The sequence below is a fragment of the Montipora capricornis genome, chromosome 10, assembly GCF_036669925.1.
Source record: "Montipora capricornis isolate CH-2021 chromosome 10, ASM3666992v2, whole genome shotgun sequence".
Lineage (NCBI taxonomy): Eukaryota > Metazoa > Cnidaria > Anthozoa > Scleractinia > Acroporidae > Montipora > Montipora capricornis.
Genome location: NC_090892.1, coordinates 2,393,001 through 2,412,047, shown reverse-complemented (window position 1 = coordinate 2,412,047; position 19,047 = coordinate 2,393,001). Strand labels below are relative to the sequence as shown.

The following is a 19,047-nucleotide window of genomic DNA, read 5'->3' as shown; positions in this document are numbered from 1 at the left end:
AAAATCGTAAGTCGTGGCGAGTCAAGCCATGACAATGCAAGTTAGCTACTTTAAAAGGCACATCAAAAAGTTGACACTTGTCAAAGATAACCCTTTATTAACACTCAATTTGGTCATAACTACCACAGTCGAATAGCCGGCGTGGGCTAACAGCTACAAACAACACCAAAAAGTGACACTAGACGAGAGATGCTTCTAATGTGGTTACAACATGAAGTCACATAACGCGGTACCATTGGAAACACCAGTTATTGCTTATCAAGGTGGACTCAACGCATTATTGTGACGTAATGGGTCACCTTAACAACAGCAAGGCGTTTAAAAACACCACATATTTTATGGTTTACGATTTATATACTATACATATCACAAAGTCTCATCCCGGTTTACAATTTTTTCTTCAGGGTGAGATCGGACGTCAGCTTGTAAAGTAAGTGTCTCCAGACACTTACCACTTTTAAACGAACTTGTTGGAACCCACTTTTCATGGCTGGAAAGTGATTACCAGGCTACGATTGAATTCTGCACAGTTTACAAAACATTCTTTGAAGTAAATTCAGAGGCACCTTTCTTCTCTTAATGTAAAGTTGCTCTGAATTTGCTTCAGAGATCTTTTCTTTTTTTTCGCAATAACTTGACTTGATACTCATTCTCCAGAAATAAAAAAAACTAGGCTTGCCGAGTTCGTTTTTGAGATATAAGCACTTAAAGACAAATCATAGGGTGTTTTAGATGGCTTTCCTGTTTGCTATGGTAACCTCCAACACGTCACAATATGAAGCGCATTTTGCGGCTACAGTGTTAGCAAATTTGTGTTCCACATTATAGCATAACATAGCCGTTTGGTGAAACAGTGGTGCAGAGTCAATTCTTTTGAATAGCAAAGTTTCTTGAAAGTGTTGAAACTGGTTTGCGCCACCTTAATGCTCTATTAAACAGTTTCTTAGACCACAGAGTAATCATCAAATTCTTATATCCCGATTTGCATGTATTTTAGGGCAACCTTAACATATCTTAACGTTACATTATAACTTAAGCCTTATTCACACTTGCGCGGTGACCAATATAAGATTTTCACACCTTCAGTAGCTTGAAAGACAATCAAGAGACAGCCGTTTCAAAGACAACGAAACTACGAAGAGCAGAAGTGGTTATACCTCTATCTCAGACTTGTTCCAATACGCAAGGAACATGACATCTATATGCACTGAAAAGCGATTGGTTTCCTTGCCGTCACCAAAAAGTGTGAAGCAGGTTTCAACCCGGCACAATTGCGATGAAATACCTCCTGGTATCAACTTGTGCGAAGTACTAACACCTTATTTACAAAATATAGAAAGTTTACACAACAATTCTCTTCCTCTTCGTTTTTCATCGGGCCAAAAATAATGGCACGTTTATATTTACAGGACATATTTTTGTCTCCTTTCCCCCCTTTGATTGAATCAATATGTAAAACCAAAGTGCAGTGGTAATAGCACTCGCCTCCCATCAATGTGGCCCGCAGGTTCGGTTCCGAACTCGACGTCACCGATGGGTTGAGTTGTTGGTTTCTACTCTGCTCCAACAGGCTTTTATCCAGGAAATCCAGTCTTTCCCTCTCCACTAAACACACTGTCACATTTGATTTAACTACAGCAGATTTCATTGAAAGTGTCTCCAACAAGTCTCCCAGCGCTAGCATTAAGACTTGGGAATGAAATGAAGTTCATTTCTATTATTACTTAAGAAAGCTACCGACAAAAAGAACAATATCAATCGAATGTACATATAAGGATGAAAAGGTGTCATGCAAGGTTGAGCGAAACGTTAACTTTCCCACAGTGGCTAACTCCAATGGAGAAAATAATAGCGGTCCTACACCCAAAAAAAAACTTTCTGAGAATGGCCGGAAACACACCAGCACTACCCTCCTCCTACTGAAAAACAAAAACATTTATGCACGTTGATACACTCGATACAATCTTCTGAGCAACATGTCTCCCCACTTACATTAAGATGCACCAAGTTACTTTGCACAATGATACACTGGCCAACACGCAAACGCATTTTTCAAGAGGTTGATAAGCCGTTAATTAGAAAACTGTAAACTAGAAAAACGATCTAGAACTAATCAAAGAGAAATCGCTAGTCGTTAAAAGCCTTGCCTCGATTGTTCAAAAGGTGGATAACGCTATCCAGTGGATAAACACTAGCAAAAGCAATTGAGTTATCCAGTGGATAGTGATTTATCCGGTGGAGTAGCGCTATCCACCCTTCGAACAACTGGGGCCTGGGGCCTGCTTCTCGAAAGTCCCGAAACTTTACGGGCCATTTTCGGGTGTCACAATTCCCGCTGTATCTCAAGAACGGAGAGGATTTAAGTCGTAAAACTTCACAGTCTTTTAGCTTTTTGTTTGCTCGAAAACATCTTAAAAGATCGGCTTTCCTGAGCAAGCGGTTGGCAGATTCACAAATGGCTTTTCGGGCCCCTGAAAAGTTTTCGGGACTTTCGAGAAACGGGCCCCTGAGCTGTAACACATCCAAACAAGTTAAATAACAGTTAAACACTGTTTAAAGATGGAGCGAATTGTCTGGGGCGAATTGTCCGAGGAGAACTATGTGCTGAGCAAATTGTCTGGTACATGCACATACTGTACCTCAAGATCTAAATAATATTTTCTTGCGTGTAACACCGACATAAAAGTAAAAATATCCGATTTAAATATAATTTATTTCATAAAATCTCTTGTAAATTTATTGCTATACCCTTAAAATCTCTAGATTATTGTTATAACAGATTCCAATCCAGTCTGGTTGTGTGCTCGCCCACTGTATTTGATTGATCTCACCATCAGCTGTGTAGGCCAGAATTGGATCCTCGATGGCTCGAGGCATTTGTTGAATATCCCAGATCAAAGCTTGGTGATCGTCCCCTAAATGACATAATTTAATGACTTCAATGTTGTATTGGCATCAAACGAGTCAACAGCAAAGTAACCCGTGAAGCCGCCAAGCTTTTGAGCATATTCAATTCAGCGCACATTTTCTTTGACGATAACAAAATATAAAGTCCCTATAAAATCAGAGCTCAATTCCCACAATACTAGTTTTCTTTTGCGAAGAGTCCAAAATATGGCATACTTGGCGTCATCTGCAGACGCTCAACATTTTCCAAGCGTTTTAGACTGAAACGAGGCAACTCTTGAGAACATTCATCACCAGACTTCTCGCCGGACCTTAATAGCTACTAACACGACAGCGGTCTCCACTGATGCTTTTAAACCACTTTAACCTGGTGAAAGGCCAAAAATCTGACGACTGCATGGGTAGTTGCCTGTTGATGTAGCTGATAGTCACTTAAAGTTAAACAATGGGAGAGAATTGAAGAAGCCTACCTGAGGTGCAAATGTGACAAGACGAATGAGGCGCCCATGCGATGCCGTTGACACACGCTCTGTGATTATTTAATCTGGCGACTGGTGTACAAGGCACTCTAACATCTAATATTATCACCTGTGTAAAATTAGAAACGTAGGTAAGTCACAGAACGTCGTTCTTATTAGAAAAATTATTCACTGAAGGGAACAAACACGAGTACTGTACCAGCTAATCTGAGCCAATAAGAGCGTTTGCAAAGTACATTGTATGTATCAACGTGACAAAGGTGCCTATCATCAGCTCTATTGTTATTTTTTCCGTTGTTTACTCTTAAAAGTTTTCGGTTTAAATAACAAGCCAATAACCTTAGCTTTTACAAGGGCTGCTACATCACTCAAGGACACGGTAGATGGTGTCTATTAACTGGGAGAGTTCAAAGCAGGCAGAAAAAAAATAATATAAAAATTGCGAACAACTTTGTATTATTATTATTATTATTATTATTATTATTATTATTATTATTATTATTATTATTATTGGGGAGCAGGGCTGGCGCAGTGGTGATAAAACTCGCCTTCCACTAATATGGCTTGGGATCGATTCCCGGATTCTACGCCATATGTGGGTTGAGTTTCTTGGTTCTCTACTCTGCTCCGAGAGGTTTTTCCCCGGCTACTCCGGTTTCCCCCTCTCCACAAAAACAAATATGATTTGACGTGTATTAATTTGATTTGATTTCATTTGTGCATGAACATTACCATGAGAAAAAAAATGAAGTTCTATTATTTTTAGAAAAATTGATGATTGTACTGATAATTAGTGGCAACACGTGGATGTAAAAGGTGGACTGTACGAAGAGATCTATTTATAAACCTTTGGTGACCTGGGGATACTCGGAAAAAGTCTTTGCAGGGGTCGAAATCTACAACAAGTATGTACTGTACACGTAAGAACTTCCGATTATTAGTCTGGATGCTACACCATTCTTGACATGTGGCATTCTCGCAATATTAGGGAGTTTAATCACCTGACATTTTTGAGATGCGGACGTAAACTGGAAGTGAGCTGTTTTCCCTTTTTAACCTGTCTTGTCACTAACACCTTTACAAATGCTAAGTATCTTTCCTCCATAAGATATGACTAGGTTAAAAATCTGGGAGACACTACTATCCTAACACGCGAAATGTTCATTTCCGGTTACCATCCCCAGCTCAAAAACGTCGCGTGCTTAAACTCCCTATTATTGCAATGTTAAAGAAGATGGTGATTGTTAACCTTAGAACGTCTTGCTACAAAATGTATTTGGTTACGTTTGTTGTACTTGCATATAACTCTCAGTGCTTATCATGCAAAAGTGTGTTACAAGCTATCCATGAAAACATTCCCCTAAACTCGCAAAATTAATGCATCATTATTCAACTTTAGACAAACCTCCATAGCATCCAATGAGAATGTCGCTAAGTAGTTGGGATCCTGTTTATTCCATGACAATCTTAACAATGGACTGTGTTGTGGATCTTCGTATATTATCGTAGAATGTTCTAAATGCCTGTTACAGGAGCACAACTGGGTCAATAGCCATGTCTAACTTTGTCTTTCTTAGGTTCCACTTACAGCTGTACAGTGTATCACTATGGATCACCTACTGTAACACTTGACAAGTACAGTACATGTATTTGCCGAAGGCGAGGAGAACAATTGTTTTACTACAATTACATACATGTACGTGATTATCTGAAAAATGTGCACTTTCTTTAAAACAATTTCTTCGTCTGTCACCTCGAACCAAAACGGCTTGCAGCCATTCTGATATTCCAACATGGCCGCCGTGACGACACTCTATTATACTAAATTCATACATAATTATTAATAATGCATAACTTCTACCATACAGTGAATGCTGGATAATAAAATTAAAAATGAGCACATACAGGAAAATAATTTTCCCTCTACCAAACCTGGCCATGTACCATGGTTTAAAGCCGCGGCTACACGAGCGATTTTTGTCTCGCGCCGGTGATGCGATTTTTTTCAGATTTTGTCGCTTCGCCTGCGCGCCAGGGTGGCTACACTTGTGACAAATTTTGGCGACAAATTGAAGGCCGCGCGAATCGCATACGTCGAGAGACCTGGGCACTATAAACAGACATTCCTACTTCAATTTCATTGGCTAAATACTCTTTAGTCGCGTCCCAAGCGCGGGCAAAAAGTTGTAGGGTGGCTACACGAGCAACTATCTCTGTGATTTTGTCGCGAAAGTTTCAACTCTGGCGACTTTTTTCTTGCGATTTTTTTCACCCGTCGCGTCGCCAGTTCAAGGGTGGCTACACGCAAAATTTCATCTCGCGCTGACGACGCGACAAAGTTTAAAACAATTGCATCACCAGCGCGAGCAAAAAATCGCTCGTGTAGCCGCGGCTTTACATGTGAATTTTGTGCTGACATTGACCTCTTTTGGATCATGCTTGTTATAATAGGGAGTTTAAGCAAATCACTACGGATGGTGCTACTACGGCTACCGTGACTGAAAAGGTCTGGGGAGAGTACGTCTCGGTGGTCTGCTAAATTTTAAGTTTAGCAAAGCAAAATACAAGGAAACATGGGCTAAGGAGTTTCAAATATCTTTTATTTAGTTTCTCACAGCCAAAGGACGATGGCCATTGTTCGCCTTGCTAGGACGAACAGATTATTTCTGAGCAAAAGCGAATGCCATACACCTTGTACAATAACAACAATTTGATGGATGAAATATATAATTTCAGAGACAAATATTTCAAAGAATATCGAGTGAAAAACACAAATATATCAATACGCAAAGAAGAAAAAATAGCATCGTATAGTATCCAGATATAAAACATCTTCACTAAATCCTCAAAGCAAACTTGACCGAAGAAAAAAACCTCGTGCTGAACACGAATATTTCACTTGACTCACTTCGCCATTCCAACACCTTTGCCAAAACTTATCGTTAGTTCATTATACGGATTTACAAGCTTATAAGAGGCAACCTTAACACAATCTTTGATTAAATTGACTTTAAAGGATATAGTATCCAATGAAATCCTTAAAATGCCGAGATGTCCGTTGCAAAGGGCCAGAGAAGCGAAATAAACCCGACGTAGTAGCCACTACGGCAAAACATCCCGACTCACGAAGTCAAATTTCACACTACGGCTGGATGCAACCGACGTACATGCGCAGTGTCTCATTTTGGGGGAAATTTACTTCCAGTAGCCGTATTAGCGCCAGCCGTAGCGATTTGCTTAAAGTCCCTAATTATGTCCGGGACGGGATGGTACTACAGTACATGTAGGTTTAACACTAATTATAAAATTTTAATAACAGTGCTGGGGACAATGAAATCACCCTGTAAGCCAAATTTACTAATTACCTGAGATCAAACATTCTAACAGAGCCATCAGCTCCCACAGAAGCAAACATATCTCTACCTCCACCTGCACGACTGAATGCAATGTCATACACCTGTAACAGAGAAATGCTGTTAGCACCACAGCTTTCATTTCACTAATAAAATAATATTACAACTACTGGTGTCCAAAAAGAAGGCTCATTTGAAACTTTCTTTGACACTAACCTCGGCTCTTGAGAATGGGAAAGAACGATATAGCCTATCCTAATAACAGCACCTTCATGTTTCCACATTTTAATTGTTTAAGTGTCTATCACCTCAACACAGTTTTCTTCTTTACGGTATTTAATGTCCGCAATCGTCCAAATTCAACATGTTGTTTCTAGAACCACTTAATTTATTATATTTGTTTTGAAAGTTGGAAAAAGAGATTGTACCGAGCAATGATGGGAAATGGGTTTAATACCAGCTTTGCATTTTGTTGATTCTTTGAAATACAGTGATGCAAATAAATTTGTGACCTCAACCTTGTATTGGACCCATTCCCCTTCACTGCTCGGTTATTGATCAAAGTAAAATAATAAAAAAGTAAATTTTCAAACCAATGGTTCTAAAAATAACACTATGTATTTGGGCAATTTGACGTGATACATGTACAGTAGGCACTTTATGGAATGATGATGATACATGTACAGCTGTAGAACCCAGAATATCTGTGTATAAATCTGACACCCTAAACACTTCGTTATGATACTTTTCATCATCATACTTTTACCGTCAGGTACCGTTGGCTTCCATTATCTGTCCGTTGGTTAGCTGTTAGTTTTGTCGGACAGTTTAATGTTAAAACGTTGGTGTACGTTTTCCCATGTGAGGTCACACACAATTATAATAATAATAGTAATATTACTATTCGCTAAATTACTGGCAAAAAGGTTTTTAAAAAATGCATACGGTTTGTGTTGATAAATGTAGCAGTTTCAATACTGAGCAAAGTGTCAAGGTGAGCTAAGACTTTTAAAAGATCCTTTCTTTGAAAGGGTCCAATTAAAGAATAGTATATTCTTTTAAAAAAAATTCATAAATGGACGAAAGTAAACACATTAATAATTATTAGACTACATTGCTGGCATGACAATGGTGTGAAAATGCATACTTCTTTATCATGAGCAATAAGCTGTGTTTTGACATGTCCTGATACCATGTTGACTCGACCAAGAACTTGACCAGTCTAAAATACAATTCAAACTCACATGGATCATTTAACCACAAACTCAAGCTTGTATCATCTGGAAACTTCGCACACACATTTTAAGAATTGTTATGGAAAAACTGTTTTGTTAAATCAAAGTTTTGGGATGTCTAATGCCATCTCCCCACTTATATTTTATTTACATGTAGAATTTATGTCACACACACGAGCAATTGCTCCTGCAATGCGTCCAGCCATCTCTTCTTGGGGTGGATACCTGAACTCAAATGAGCGGTGGAAATTGAGTATACATGTAATAGGCATTGATCAATACAGTCACATTTGCAACTACATGTAACATGTTTGGAAAGAAAAGAGATTTGCAACTACATTGTAGTTTTCAACCTTATTCAACCTACAGAATAAAAGGGTTAGCAGTTGCCAATTTTCCGCTACTTTTGCTAAAAGCAAAAAAAATGAAAAAGATATTCCATTTCTCTTTGTGACTGCCAGCAGTAATTGTATGAAGCAGTATGCATGAACATACATGTATACCGATAGTTGTTACCCTAGGCTACTAGTTGCAGCCTGAGTCTGGTACAACTCAAATATATGTAACTGGCCTAATAATATACATGAAAAAATTACTCGATTCTGATTGGCTGAGAGCAGTGTAGTTCGAGTGTAACACTGTGCAAAAGTGTAATACACCAGTGCAAATAACACATTGAAATTCTGGATTATGATGAGCTAATAAACACTAGGCTTTTGTCAGAACCAATCAAATCTTTTGTTTCAAATCAAGCACATGCCCTGCATGGCACAATTTACGGCGCAATATTTCCCTCATTGCGTGATACATTGTACGTGTGCGTTGCTTCTTCTGCTTAACCATCTTGAATTTTTTCATCTATATTATTAATACGTAATCACATGATTTCTTTTCAAAGACTACTATTGCACTCGCCCTATGGACTCATGCAATTTTGGTCCTCTTTGAAAAAAATTTACTCATGCTTATTTATTCCAAATTGCACTCTAAATCATGTGATTACCTATACAAGGCAAACTCCTAATGCAGTTGTAAGAAAGTCACATACACCCTGTAATAATAACGATAATAATAATTGCTATTACTATCACAGAATAACAGTAGAGCATGGTGTTTGTTGTGTGTTCACATTGTACCTCTAATCCCCAGATGGTGCATGTTGTATCAATGCTTGATGTTCCTAGCAGATTTGGATCAACCTCATTCCAGTCAAATGAAGTAAGAGGAGCACAGAAATCTGAATTTTTATTCTGTGTAAACAAAATAATCATGGTTGGCATCTTTTAAAATGAAAGGTCTTTTGTATGGACGAGGTGTTAATGGGTGGAAATCATCATAACCTTTGGGTAAAATTTTGAATTCCACCCATTCCCTCATGAGAGTTACACCAATTAAAATATACATATTGATTTTACTCTGTTTTATGCCAGAAATTACTCATCAATGGGACTGTTTGAAGGGTGAAAGAGTTAGTACATGTAACAATCCATGACCACCCTTTTAACCATGATATGACTGTATAAGACTAATGGCACTGTTACAGTGTGAAACGTTTCATGCAACATGTCTCGCAATGATTTTGGGCGTTGCAGGGTATGCCACACTGTGAAATGTTTTGTGCAACTTGTGCCGCCACAATGTCACCAAAACATTGCGAGACAAGTCGCACAAAACATTTCACAGTGTAACAGCGCCTTAAAGAGAGAAACTTATTGAATTACTCTAACGCCAAATGATTTTAATCGTCAATGGGGGCTGATTCATGGATGAATGGGTTAACAACCTCTAGGTCCATGGTGTATGTCTCCTATTTACCAATTCCCTCATAAGAGTGACCTCTATACACGGTACATTAAATTTTTACTCTGTCTACGTTCAGACGATTTTACTCGTCAGTGAATGCTGGTTTATGGCTCAAAGGGTTAAGATGAATACCAAGGTAGTTATTGATTCAATTGGCATGGAAAGATGATAAAATTATATAAAAAATAATTATGAATAAAATTGTGGCCTTACATTGTTAAGAAGACATTCCAGCCGCACATCTGAGTCACTGACTCTCCAGACCCGCAAGTAGTCACCAGAAGTTGCCACCAAATCTGGATATACACCTTTCTGTTGAGAAGTAATCATCCCGAAAGTCATAATTTTACATTTTCAGTAAACACAAGTGCCCTAGTACAAAGCAATCAAGCATGCTTGTTTGGAAAGGCGATATCACCGCTGGATTCCGAGAGAGAATTGGGCAGTTATTGAAGCTTAGGCCTTCAATAGCTACACGTAACTTTGCTGCATACAACAGTAATTTTTTAAAAAAGTATTTACTACATGTACATGTAATTTCATTTTAAAAGTCAAACTTCTCACACCTGAAGCCAGATACAAGTACAATCAAGAGAATATCATGGACAAATAAATAACTCTTTCGGAGCTGATCAGACAGAGCTCGTGATTTTTTTGTTACAAAAGGCATGAAAGTTAAAACTGCAAAAGCCTACATTGTGTATATCCAACTCAATGCTTAATGTACTGTTGCTTTCCCACTAGTCTATCGTGTGTACATGCCATTTCGATTAAACAATTCAGGTAAAAAAAGAATTAACAGCAATCACAAGCGGATGGTAAACGCATAAAACCTACGCATAAAGATTAAATAAGTCAGAGTTCTACTGAAACAACGACATCAAGCAATTATATAACTCTAACACGCTTACATTGTCTGGTATCCAGATTATCTTTGTCGTCGGATAAGGATGATCAAAAGTTGCCCGTACAACGAACTCAGCTGTATCTTCATCAAGATAAATAATCTGGACCTAAAGAAGCGAAAGGTGTCTATAAGAAAAGTCTCAAATAATAAAATGACAAATGAGTCTTTGCTAGATCAAACCTTATTGTTGTATTCTTCCACAAAGCTACCGAGTGCAAGTCGAAAGCGTTTGTCCGGGCGAACGCTCCAGTTCATTCCATAAATCGTCCATGGTGCGTCATACTTGTAAATTTCTTTTCTCTTTCCAGACGTTCCTGTGACACTAGTGATCATGGCCATAATGAAGGCCAAAATGCAAAATTGCCAACAATAACCCGCAGAAGGCAAAAGGCTGACGAAGACAACTGACTGAGACAAGCTTGGCAAAATACGAATGGCAAGCTTCGTTGCCTCGTTCTTGTGCTCGCCCTAGTCTTTCTCTTTCTCGAGGCAAAATGATTCATAATTTGCGGGATAAAAAGTCCTCATTCTCTGCAAGCCGGAGTGCCTCTTCGTTTGTGTATCTACTGAGTTGGAGATAAAACTCGGGGTCAAGACTTACCTTGCTAAGCTTACCCAACGGTCCGCCGCTTTTACTTAAACAATGCATGTACTTGACAACCAATTCGTAAGGTCTTTAAGGACGGTGCCTACAATTGTTATTGCGCAAACGTTCTGCGCATCTCCAGATACTCGGATTTACTAATGCAAGGATATTTTTGCGCGGTTTAAATTTATGCGGAGAAAGCAAATGCTCTTGGTATTCAAAAAGAAAATTGGGGTAACCATGCATTTTTCAGCCGATAATTAAGCTTTAATTTGGAAAGGAACGCCATACATTGCTTTGTATTTTAAAGCTTTTTGCTAATATTGTTGATTAATTATCTTTGAAAAATGCGTGGTTACTCCCAATTTTCTGTTTGGATTTTAATAACATTTGTTGAGATCTGCTTTTCCCGCATTTTCATAAAACCGCCCAAAAATACCTTTGAATTAGTAGGTACCGTCCTTAACTGACGGGGGACGTTGCGGTCTCAAGTGTGACCGTATAAACATTAGGAGACAGAGATCTCAAGTCTTAAAGTTTCCAAAGCGTGAGATGCTTGCTGGAGATTGAGCCAAAGGCGCAAGTGCCTTGTGTTTCTTGTGCTGGAGGCGCCAAACAATTCTAGGGAGGTCCGCCGGGGTGCATGCTCCCCCTTTTTTTTTTGAAATTCGCACTTTTCAGATCGCTGGAAATGCACCGTCGAGTCCGCCATTTTGTTTCTTTTATGATGCTTGCTAGGAGAGCCCATGTTATTATGGTCAGCCTGAGCTAACGTATCGGCCTATAATTCATATATTAACGGATGAAAGTCCTGAAGAAACAAGAAAATTGGTCGCACACGAACAGATTGAACATTGGCCAAAGTTCAGTGCCAAGGAACTAATGAAATCGGAATTCATGAGCACTTCTGAAAGCATAAAAGGTAGAGTTACCTTTGAGAAAACTGCTCATGCGTGAGAAATGGTCGTGTCGGCGTGAGAGCGTGAAATTGCATCAAAATGCGAGAGACTCGCCCTCAATGCGTGAGACTTGAGAGCTCTGAGGGGAATACGTTTGAACAGCATTATATAAGACCGTGGACACCAAGTAGAAACAAAAAGGCCTCTGGTAGTGGGGAATTTCCGATACTAGGGAGTGGCGATCTATTATTAACGAGTCTCGACGAGTATTAAAGTATATCTAAGTGATGCTCATGATGACAATGATGTTTATTATGATTACATGATGTTTGTGCCGAAAATTAAAATGCTAGTGGAGAACGACTGCGAAAACTAAGATAACTAAACAATATTTTGATCAAGTGATTCACTACAGTCAAAATGTTACAACATGTTGGAATCCTAATTACAAAATTTTAAAAACTCAAGTCTCGTAGGCACGAATTCATTGTACTGAAAACAAAATTCTTCATGCCGAAACTTGCATGCTCTCTTGAATGGAGCGATAACTACGCTTATGTAAGACTGGGTTTTTTTTTTCTGAAATTATAAGGAGTAGTATTGTTAAAGAGGACACGTGACTTGTTGCAATGACTCAAACAACCCTTCAAAGAATGTTCATTTCTGAAAGCTAACTAAAGCTATTATTGGAGCTTCTTGCAAGTTCGGCAAAATGGCTTCCTCTTCTGTTAAGAAGTGAAGAAGGTCTATCAAACTCGATGACACGCCCCTCATCCAACACCATGACTCTGTCACAGTCGACAATTGTATCCAGTCTATGAGCAATGCTTATCACGGTAGTGTCCTTGAATTTTGTACGAATGACTTCTTGAATCAATCGATCTGTCTTAAAATCTACGTTAGCAGTTGCTTCATCAAGAATAACAATTTTCCTCTTCTCTAAAAGAACTCGTGCAAGACACAGTAACTGTCTTTCACCAACACTTATGTTGTTCCCAGACTCAATGAGTTCGTGTTGCAGTTGTCCTGGTAATTGACAAACCCATTGTTTCATCTGTGCTTCCTCAAGAGCGGTCCACAATTCATGATCAGTGTTCTTGTTGAAGGGGTCTAGATTACTTCGGAGGGTGCCAGCGAACAGAACGGGATCTTGAGTTATCACTGAGAACGTCTGCCTCGCGGACTGCAGATCTAATCTCTTCAGATTGATCCCATCCACTGTTACCTTCAATAAAAGAACAATAAAAATGGAATTAACCCTGAAATTCTCAGATCTCACTAGGATTCATGATAAACTCAGGTCAAAGCAATATTAAAAGTTTCTAAAGTCATGACTGAGAAACATGGAAGTGGTATAGATCAGAAATAAAATGGAATAAGGTGTTCACCTTTTCATGCCAAATTGAACATCATTTGGAAGAAGAAATGAATTATGGAACTTGATATAATAGTTTGCGTAATTGTAGTTCTTAGAAACACTTAACTCCGGGGATGACTTTCGTTTAGGTTGCAATCAAATTTAATCAAGCTATTTTATCCAGTATATTTATTTCCTTTTCCCTACGGACAGAACGTAGTTCTAACCTCTCCATCTGGCTCAGGCATTCTGAAAATAGCTGACACGATGGATGACTTTCCAGATCCTGTTCTACCAACCACACCTATTTTTTCTTTTTGTTTGATTTCAAGCGTGATGTCTTTGAGAACCCGGCGACCTCCATCCACATATGTCAGGGACAGGTTTTGAAGGAGCAAATCACCTTTACTAGGCCACGATAAGGTCGGAATATCATCCCTTGAAATATATCCATCTTCTGGAGTTAGTTGAGAGTACGTCACAACCCGCTCTACCGACGTCATAAGGTTCTCGATCTCTGACGTCAGTTGGACTCCGAACTGAGCTGCATCTAAAGTTTCCATTGCGTAGGTAAGAGACAGACCTGCAATAGCTGCGAAATCCAAAATAATGTACAGATAAGAAAATAGTATATAACTTCTTTTACTGTCGGATAGGTAGCTTCTTTCGTTGTCGTTTTTCCTATAGCATTCACTCATAAAAGGCCAAACTACTGTACCATTTGATGCGCGTTTCCTTCCCCTTGCGTTCTTTACGTATCCAATTTTTTGGCGTCTCACAATCTGTAAGATTACCAAAGAGTTTTAAATCTGAGCCCTGCGTTTATCTTCATTAATACAGAAGACCGAGATCCCAGCCATTTGCATTTGTAACTCTTGCGCGCCGGTTTTCTAAGGTGCCCATTCAGCACCGAACCAAGTGCATTGATCTTCCAACACGGCCAATTACTTACGAAGATTGTTTATCATCAGTGTTGATTAGCGAAAGTGATTAAGCGTTCTGTCACCTGGTATCTGCGTGATAAGGACTGCTCCTGCTGCCACTAATGTCACGAGTAAGCTACAAAGCATCTCCAATCGAACACTTAGCCATTTCGAACAGCCTAGCACCATTATATTCACTGAGGTATTCTGATCCTGGTACCTGGTTGAAAGAGTAGAGTTTGCATTGAGAATAATAAGAAACAAGGGAGAGAGAGGGAGAGAGAGAGAGAGAGGGAGAAAGCAGGGGACGTGAGAAATGGCCTTTCCTGAATCGTGCACCTTTTTCTCTACCCAGAAATATATTTCCCTCCTCTGCCTTCTAAAATAACTTAAGTGAAATTCACTCCCCCAACAGTCGGTCTACGGTTTCCCTATATAATTCTCAGTTTTTCTAAAAATTCCTCTACAGAATTTTACACTCATTCCCGACTACATTGACGTTGCTTCCATGAACTGATCCGAAGTGCGTTGAGACGATAAGAGATCATTATTGAGTTACTTGGGACACTGACGCTGTTTGTTAAATAACGCAAATTCGTAACCTACTTAAAGAGTTCTTGTAGAAAGTCCTTTTCCATTCTAGAAGATCTGATCACCTCCAGGCCGGATACAGTGTCCGCAATATGGGAGTACACAGGACTACATTTAATAGCTTCCATCCTCCTCAACTCTCTGGACGTCTTTAGGTAATAACTTCCAAAGTAGACGAACAGTACTATTAAAGGAATGATGCCAATTAAAAGCCAATAGTTGGTCACTGCAGAGAGCAGTGTAGCACCAATAGTGAAGAGACATAGCTGCACAGCAAGGAGGAACTGCGGTGGTATAGTGTCGTCCATGCAGCCAATATCCTTGGAAAAACGATTTAGGATCCGACCAACAGGATTGGTGTCGAAGAAAAGAACTGGAGCTTGCATGACTGCTGTCACCATCTTGTTGTGAAGATTTTCCGATGCATGCAGCAAAGTGTAATAAAACAAGAAAGATACAACTGCTGAGAGAAAAAGGGCTCCAACTACCAAGGATCCGTAGATTCCTAGCGTGACGGTTGAGCGTTGCTGGCTAAATGACATTTCAGCTATTTTCGACAACCACCAGTGCGGCGAAATGAGGACAACTATAAAGTAGGAAGGAAAATGCCATATTAGCTGAGTGCCCAACAATTGGAGATGAGCCTTTACCTAGTGTTCGTTAATTTAACCCTTTGACACCCAAACCGCCCTGAACCGGCCAGACTTAGTATTTTACTCTGACTAACAACAGACAATGTAATAGTCAATGGGGAACCCCCGAGAGTCAATGGGTAAACGTCCTAAGAGATGAAGTTGAAATCAGTGAAGGAAAGGCCAGTCGTCGAATCGGAGCTAGTTCTCCGGAAATGCATTTTCAGAAAAATGTGATACAGGGTCGGATCCAGGATATTTCTTAAGAAGGGGTACACCACTAAGGAATGGCGTAGCTGCATGACTGGTGACGATATCACAGTGCTCATGCTACAGTACAATCACTTACCTTGAACAAACAATACAAGCATAAATAGGCCAAGCAATATGACGGTGGGGTATGCAGAACGAAAGTATTGCCAGTAAAGAGTCCATATCACTGATCCGACCATTCTCTCCTCGTCATCTTCTTTGAGATCCGCAATCGCACCTTGGCTCACCAAAGATGTACTGGTGCCAGTTCTTCGTAAGCTAGCATGGCGCACGCAGTGTTTAAATGAACCTCTGTTCGTGGTCTCTTTCCCCACAACTTCAGCTGGCTTCGATAAGATTTCTTTGCTTTGAAGTTCTTCATACTTTCCTTGTTCAACAAGTCTGCCTTCTTTCAGAACCAAAATGCTATCCACACTTTTCAGAAATTGGTGATGATGAGTCACCAAAATACGACATTTCTCAGAGAGAAGACCTTGAATGCATTCTTTAAAAAGATGGTTCGCAACTCTAGCATCCACTGCACTAAATAAATCATCAAGTAGAATGATGTCGGCATTTGTATACAATGTGCGGGCCAAGCATGTACGAGCTCTCTGACCGCCACTAAGACTTACTCCTCGCTGCCCAATGTTTGTCAAATCTCCATTTGGAAGCTGTTGCAAGTCTTTCTGGAGACTGCAAGCGTTCACTATCTTTTGATATCTGACGGCGTCAAAAGATTTTCCAAATGTAATATTTTCCCGAACTGTTCCAGAAAAGACCCAAGGAAGTTGAGGATAATAAGCAATGCTTCCAGAGCATTCAATCTCACCGCTTTGGTGTGGTAGCTCATTCAGTATGACTTGAAGAAGAGACGATTTCCCGCAACCAACAGGACCGGTGATGGCAATGAGTTGTTTATTGTATATGTTCATAGAGATGTTCTGCAGAGTTTTTGCTCCTTCTTCCTCATTCCAGCTACAGCTAACATTTTTCAAGGAAATATAGGGTGACGAACGACAAGTATCCAACTCCTGTCTTGAAATGTCATGCAAGAGTTGACTGTTTTCGCAACGCTTTGATTTCTCTATGTAGTTTTCCGGAGAATTCATTGTGGAAGCGGATTGCAGAAAGTTTTGTATTCTTTCCAATGAAACTCTAGCATCAGCTAGGATATGAAGTGTCTCCCCCATGGAAACAGATACAGAGAACCTGATAACGTTCAAGGTGGAAACCAAGGTGAAAATCTGAAATGCTGTCAAATGGTCACAAGCGTTGGTGTAAAGCAAAAAGGTCACAGAAAGGAAAACTGCCACATTCGTGTTTGTGAAATACAGAGCATCGAAACTTGAGATTATGGCCCCTCTCCAACTGATGCAGCTAATCTCGTTCCTGAAAGGAAAAAAATATTGGACTTCATTTCGTGGAACTGTAGTGATTATTGTACTGCGACCGGTCGGTGCTCGCTGCATAACAGCATCTCAGTTATTGCAAACATATAATATATTTAATTTCGTTTTTTCAGTGATACACACTCTTACAGTGGCCAAGTATCAAAGCATAGCTTTGCCCGTAAAAACATTTAAGGTAAATCAAGTATACAGTGTACTTACTTCCTAATGCCAGTTATTATGTCGTTAAAATTCCATTCCCAAGCATTCATTTTAACCGCACGGATACCAGCGATGATTTCATTCATAATTTCTAGTCGTTTGTCTGTTATCGAAACTGCTTTCTCATGGAAATGACCCGCTATCCTGGACATTAAAGAAATGTACATGATCACCACAAGGTAGAAACCAGCTCCTATGAGGGCTTGCCAACCAACCAGGTACCACAACAATACTCCAGACGTCAAGATCTCAAATGGTGAAAAAACCAAGAAAAGCATACTCCAGCCGGCGTTTTTCAGATGATTTGCGTCGTTTGAAACGATGTTAATGGTCTGGCCAGTGATGACGTCATTTAACATTCGTCGATTCATTGTCAGAATCTGTTCAAAAAAGGAAGGGGAAATAATGGGTGATTCAGTTGAAAATGTTAGGTTTAACAAAACGACCGATGCTGTCTTCTTAAGGCTTCTCTGTTTCATACAAGGCGTAGAACGCTATATTATCATATTATTTTGAGTTATAAACAAAACACCTAAGATTTATCATCCCTAAACATGCATACATAATTTGGTCGAAAAGGTCAATTTAACGGCAGCACAATGGTGATGTGGACCTCTAGAAAAATGATTACATACATGAGAGTCCCCTATAGCTATTCCTACTTGAACACAGGATCTCAAGAAAGTCTAACCACGTGGAGATAAACTAAGAAGGGCAGCACTTTCTCCTCGGTTATTTCCCTGAGAGTTGATTGACATTTCGCAGGGGCACCCAACGAGAATATAGTTGAAAACCACTAAGACGTAGCATTGTTAAACACATTTTAGTATTTAAACGGTAGATATAGGCATATTTTTATATTATCCCCTAAAAATGTTTCATCTGTTCGGATTTCTTAGCTGAAAGTCTGGTGATCCGAAAATTATAGGGATCAAAACTTACCTTTTCGAAAAATTCAGCCAGAAAAAAGGCTCCAGAAAATTCTAGGTGACCTTTTTTGGGCAAAAATCCGTTAAAAATGGGCAATTATACCATTTTTTAGATGTTCAAAAATCTTATGACAGGCAGGCAAGCAAAAAATTTCACATCAAATGTTCCGAAGATTCAAGATCTCAAATCGTCTTCCGAACAGATATTTTCGGAAAATTGACGTTGGGTGCCCCTGATTTTGGTGATTTCCCCCAGCAGACGTTAAATCTTCTTGGTTTGTTCAAACAAGATGGCGGCTCAGTTTAGGCGACTTTGTTTGAAAGCATGTAATGACGAGAAGGAAGGTCGAGTTGACCCAAGTATTTAAAACAAAAAGACAACTTTATTATCATACCTTCTTGTAAACCAGCCCAATAACTGCGGAAGACATCTGCATTCCACACATTCCAGACCAAAAAAAGGAATGATGCTGAGAAATACCCTTCACCGTCGTAACCACACAGATGCAAACTACGTACTTCAAAATAGAATAGTGATCTATGGTAGAATCCTCAGAGAGACCCAAGAGGAAATAAAACAC

At 39.4% G+C, this 19,047-nt stretch overlaps 2 protein-coding genes across 4 annotated transcripts in view; both read right to left on the bottom strand.

Moving 5' to 3' along the window:
- Window positions 1–76: 76 nt before the first annotated feature.
- On the bottom strand, window positions 77–11,136 carry LOC138021600 (DDB1- and CUL4-associated factor 7). The gene is made up of 9 exons (XM_068868506.1): window positions 10,865–11,136; window positions 10,689–10,790; window positions 9,991–10,089; window positions 9,111–9,224; window positions 7,887–7,961; window positions 6,752–6,843; window positions 4,792–4,909; window positions 3,378–3,495; window positions 77–2,915 (listed from the first exon to the last, which is right to left on the bottom strand). Exons 1-9 carry the CDS (start codon window positions 11,021–11,023, stop codon window positions 2,743–2,745), a joined length of 1,050 nt encoding a protein of 349 aa, XP_068724607.1. The 5' UTR covers window positions 11,024–11,136; the 3' UTR covers window positions 77–2,742.
- A 1,321-nt stretch (window positions 11,137–12,457) lies between these two features.
- The window catches only part of LOC138021597 (ATP-binding cassette sub-family C member 4-like), a 12,867-nt gene continuing 6,277 nt past the window's right edge, over window positions 12,458–19,047 (bottom strand). For all 3 annotated transcript variants that reach the window (XM_068868502.1, XM_068868503.1, XM_068868501.1), the window contains 7 exons: window positions 18,862–19,047; window positions 17,538–17,917; window positions 16,022–17,316; window positions 15,056–15,626; window positions 14,533–14,669; window positions 13,754–14,118; window positions 12,458–13,394 (listed from right to left, as the gene is read on the bottom strand). The exon at window positions 18,862–19,047 is cut by the window's right edge and continues 358 nt beyond it. In XM_068868502.1, the coding sequence (XP_068724603.1) occupies window positions 12,840–13,394; window positions 13,754–14,118; window positions 14,533–14,669; window positions 15,056–15,626; window positions 16,022–17,316; window positions 17,538–17,917; window positions 18,862–19,047 (3,489 nt within the window). In that variant the 3' untranslated portion in view covers window positions 12,458–12,839. The remainder of the gene's footprint in view (window positions 13,395–13,753; window positions 14,119–14,532; window positions 14,670–15,055; window positions 15,627–16,021; window positions 17,317–17,537; window positions 17,918–18,861) is intronic.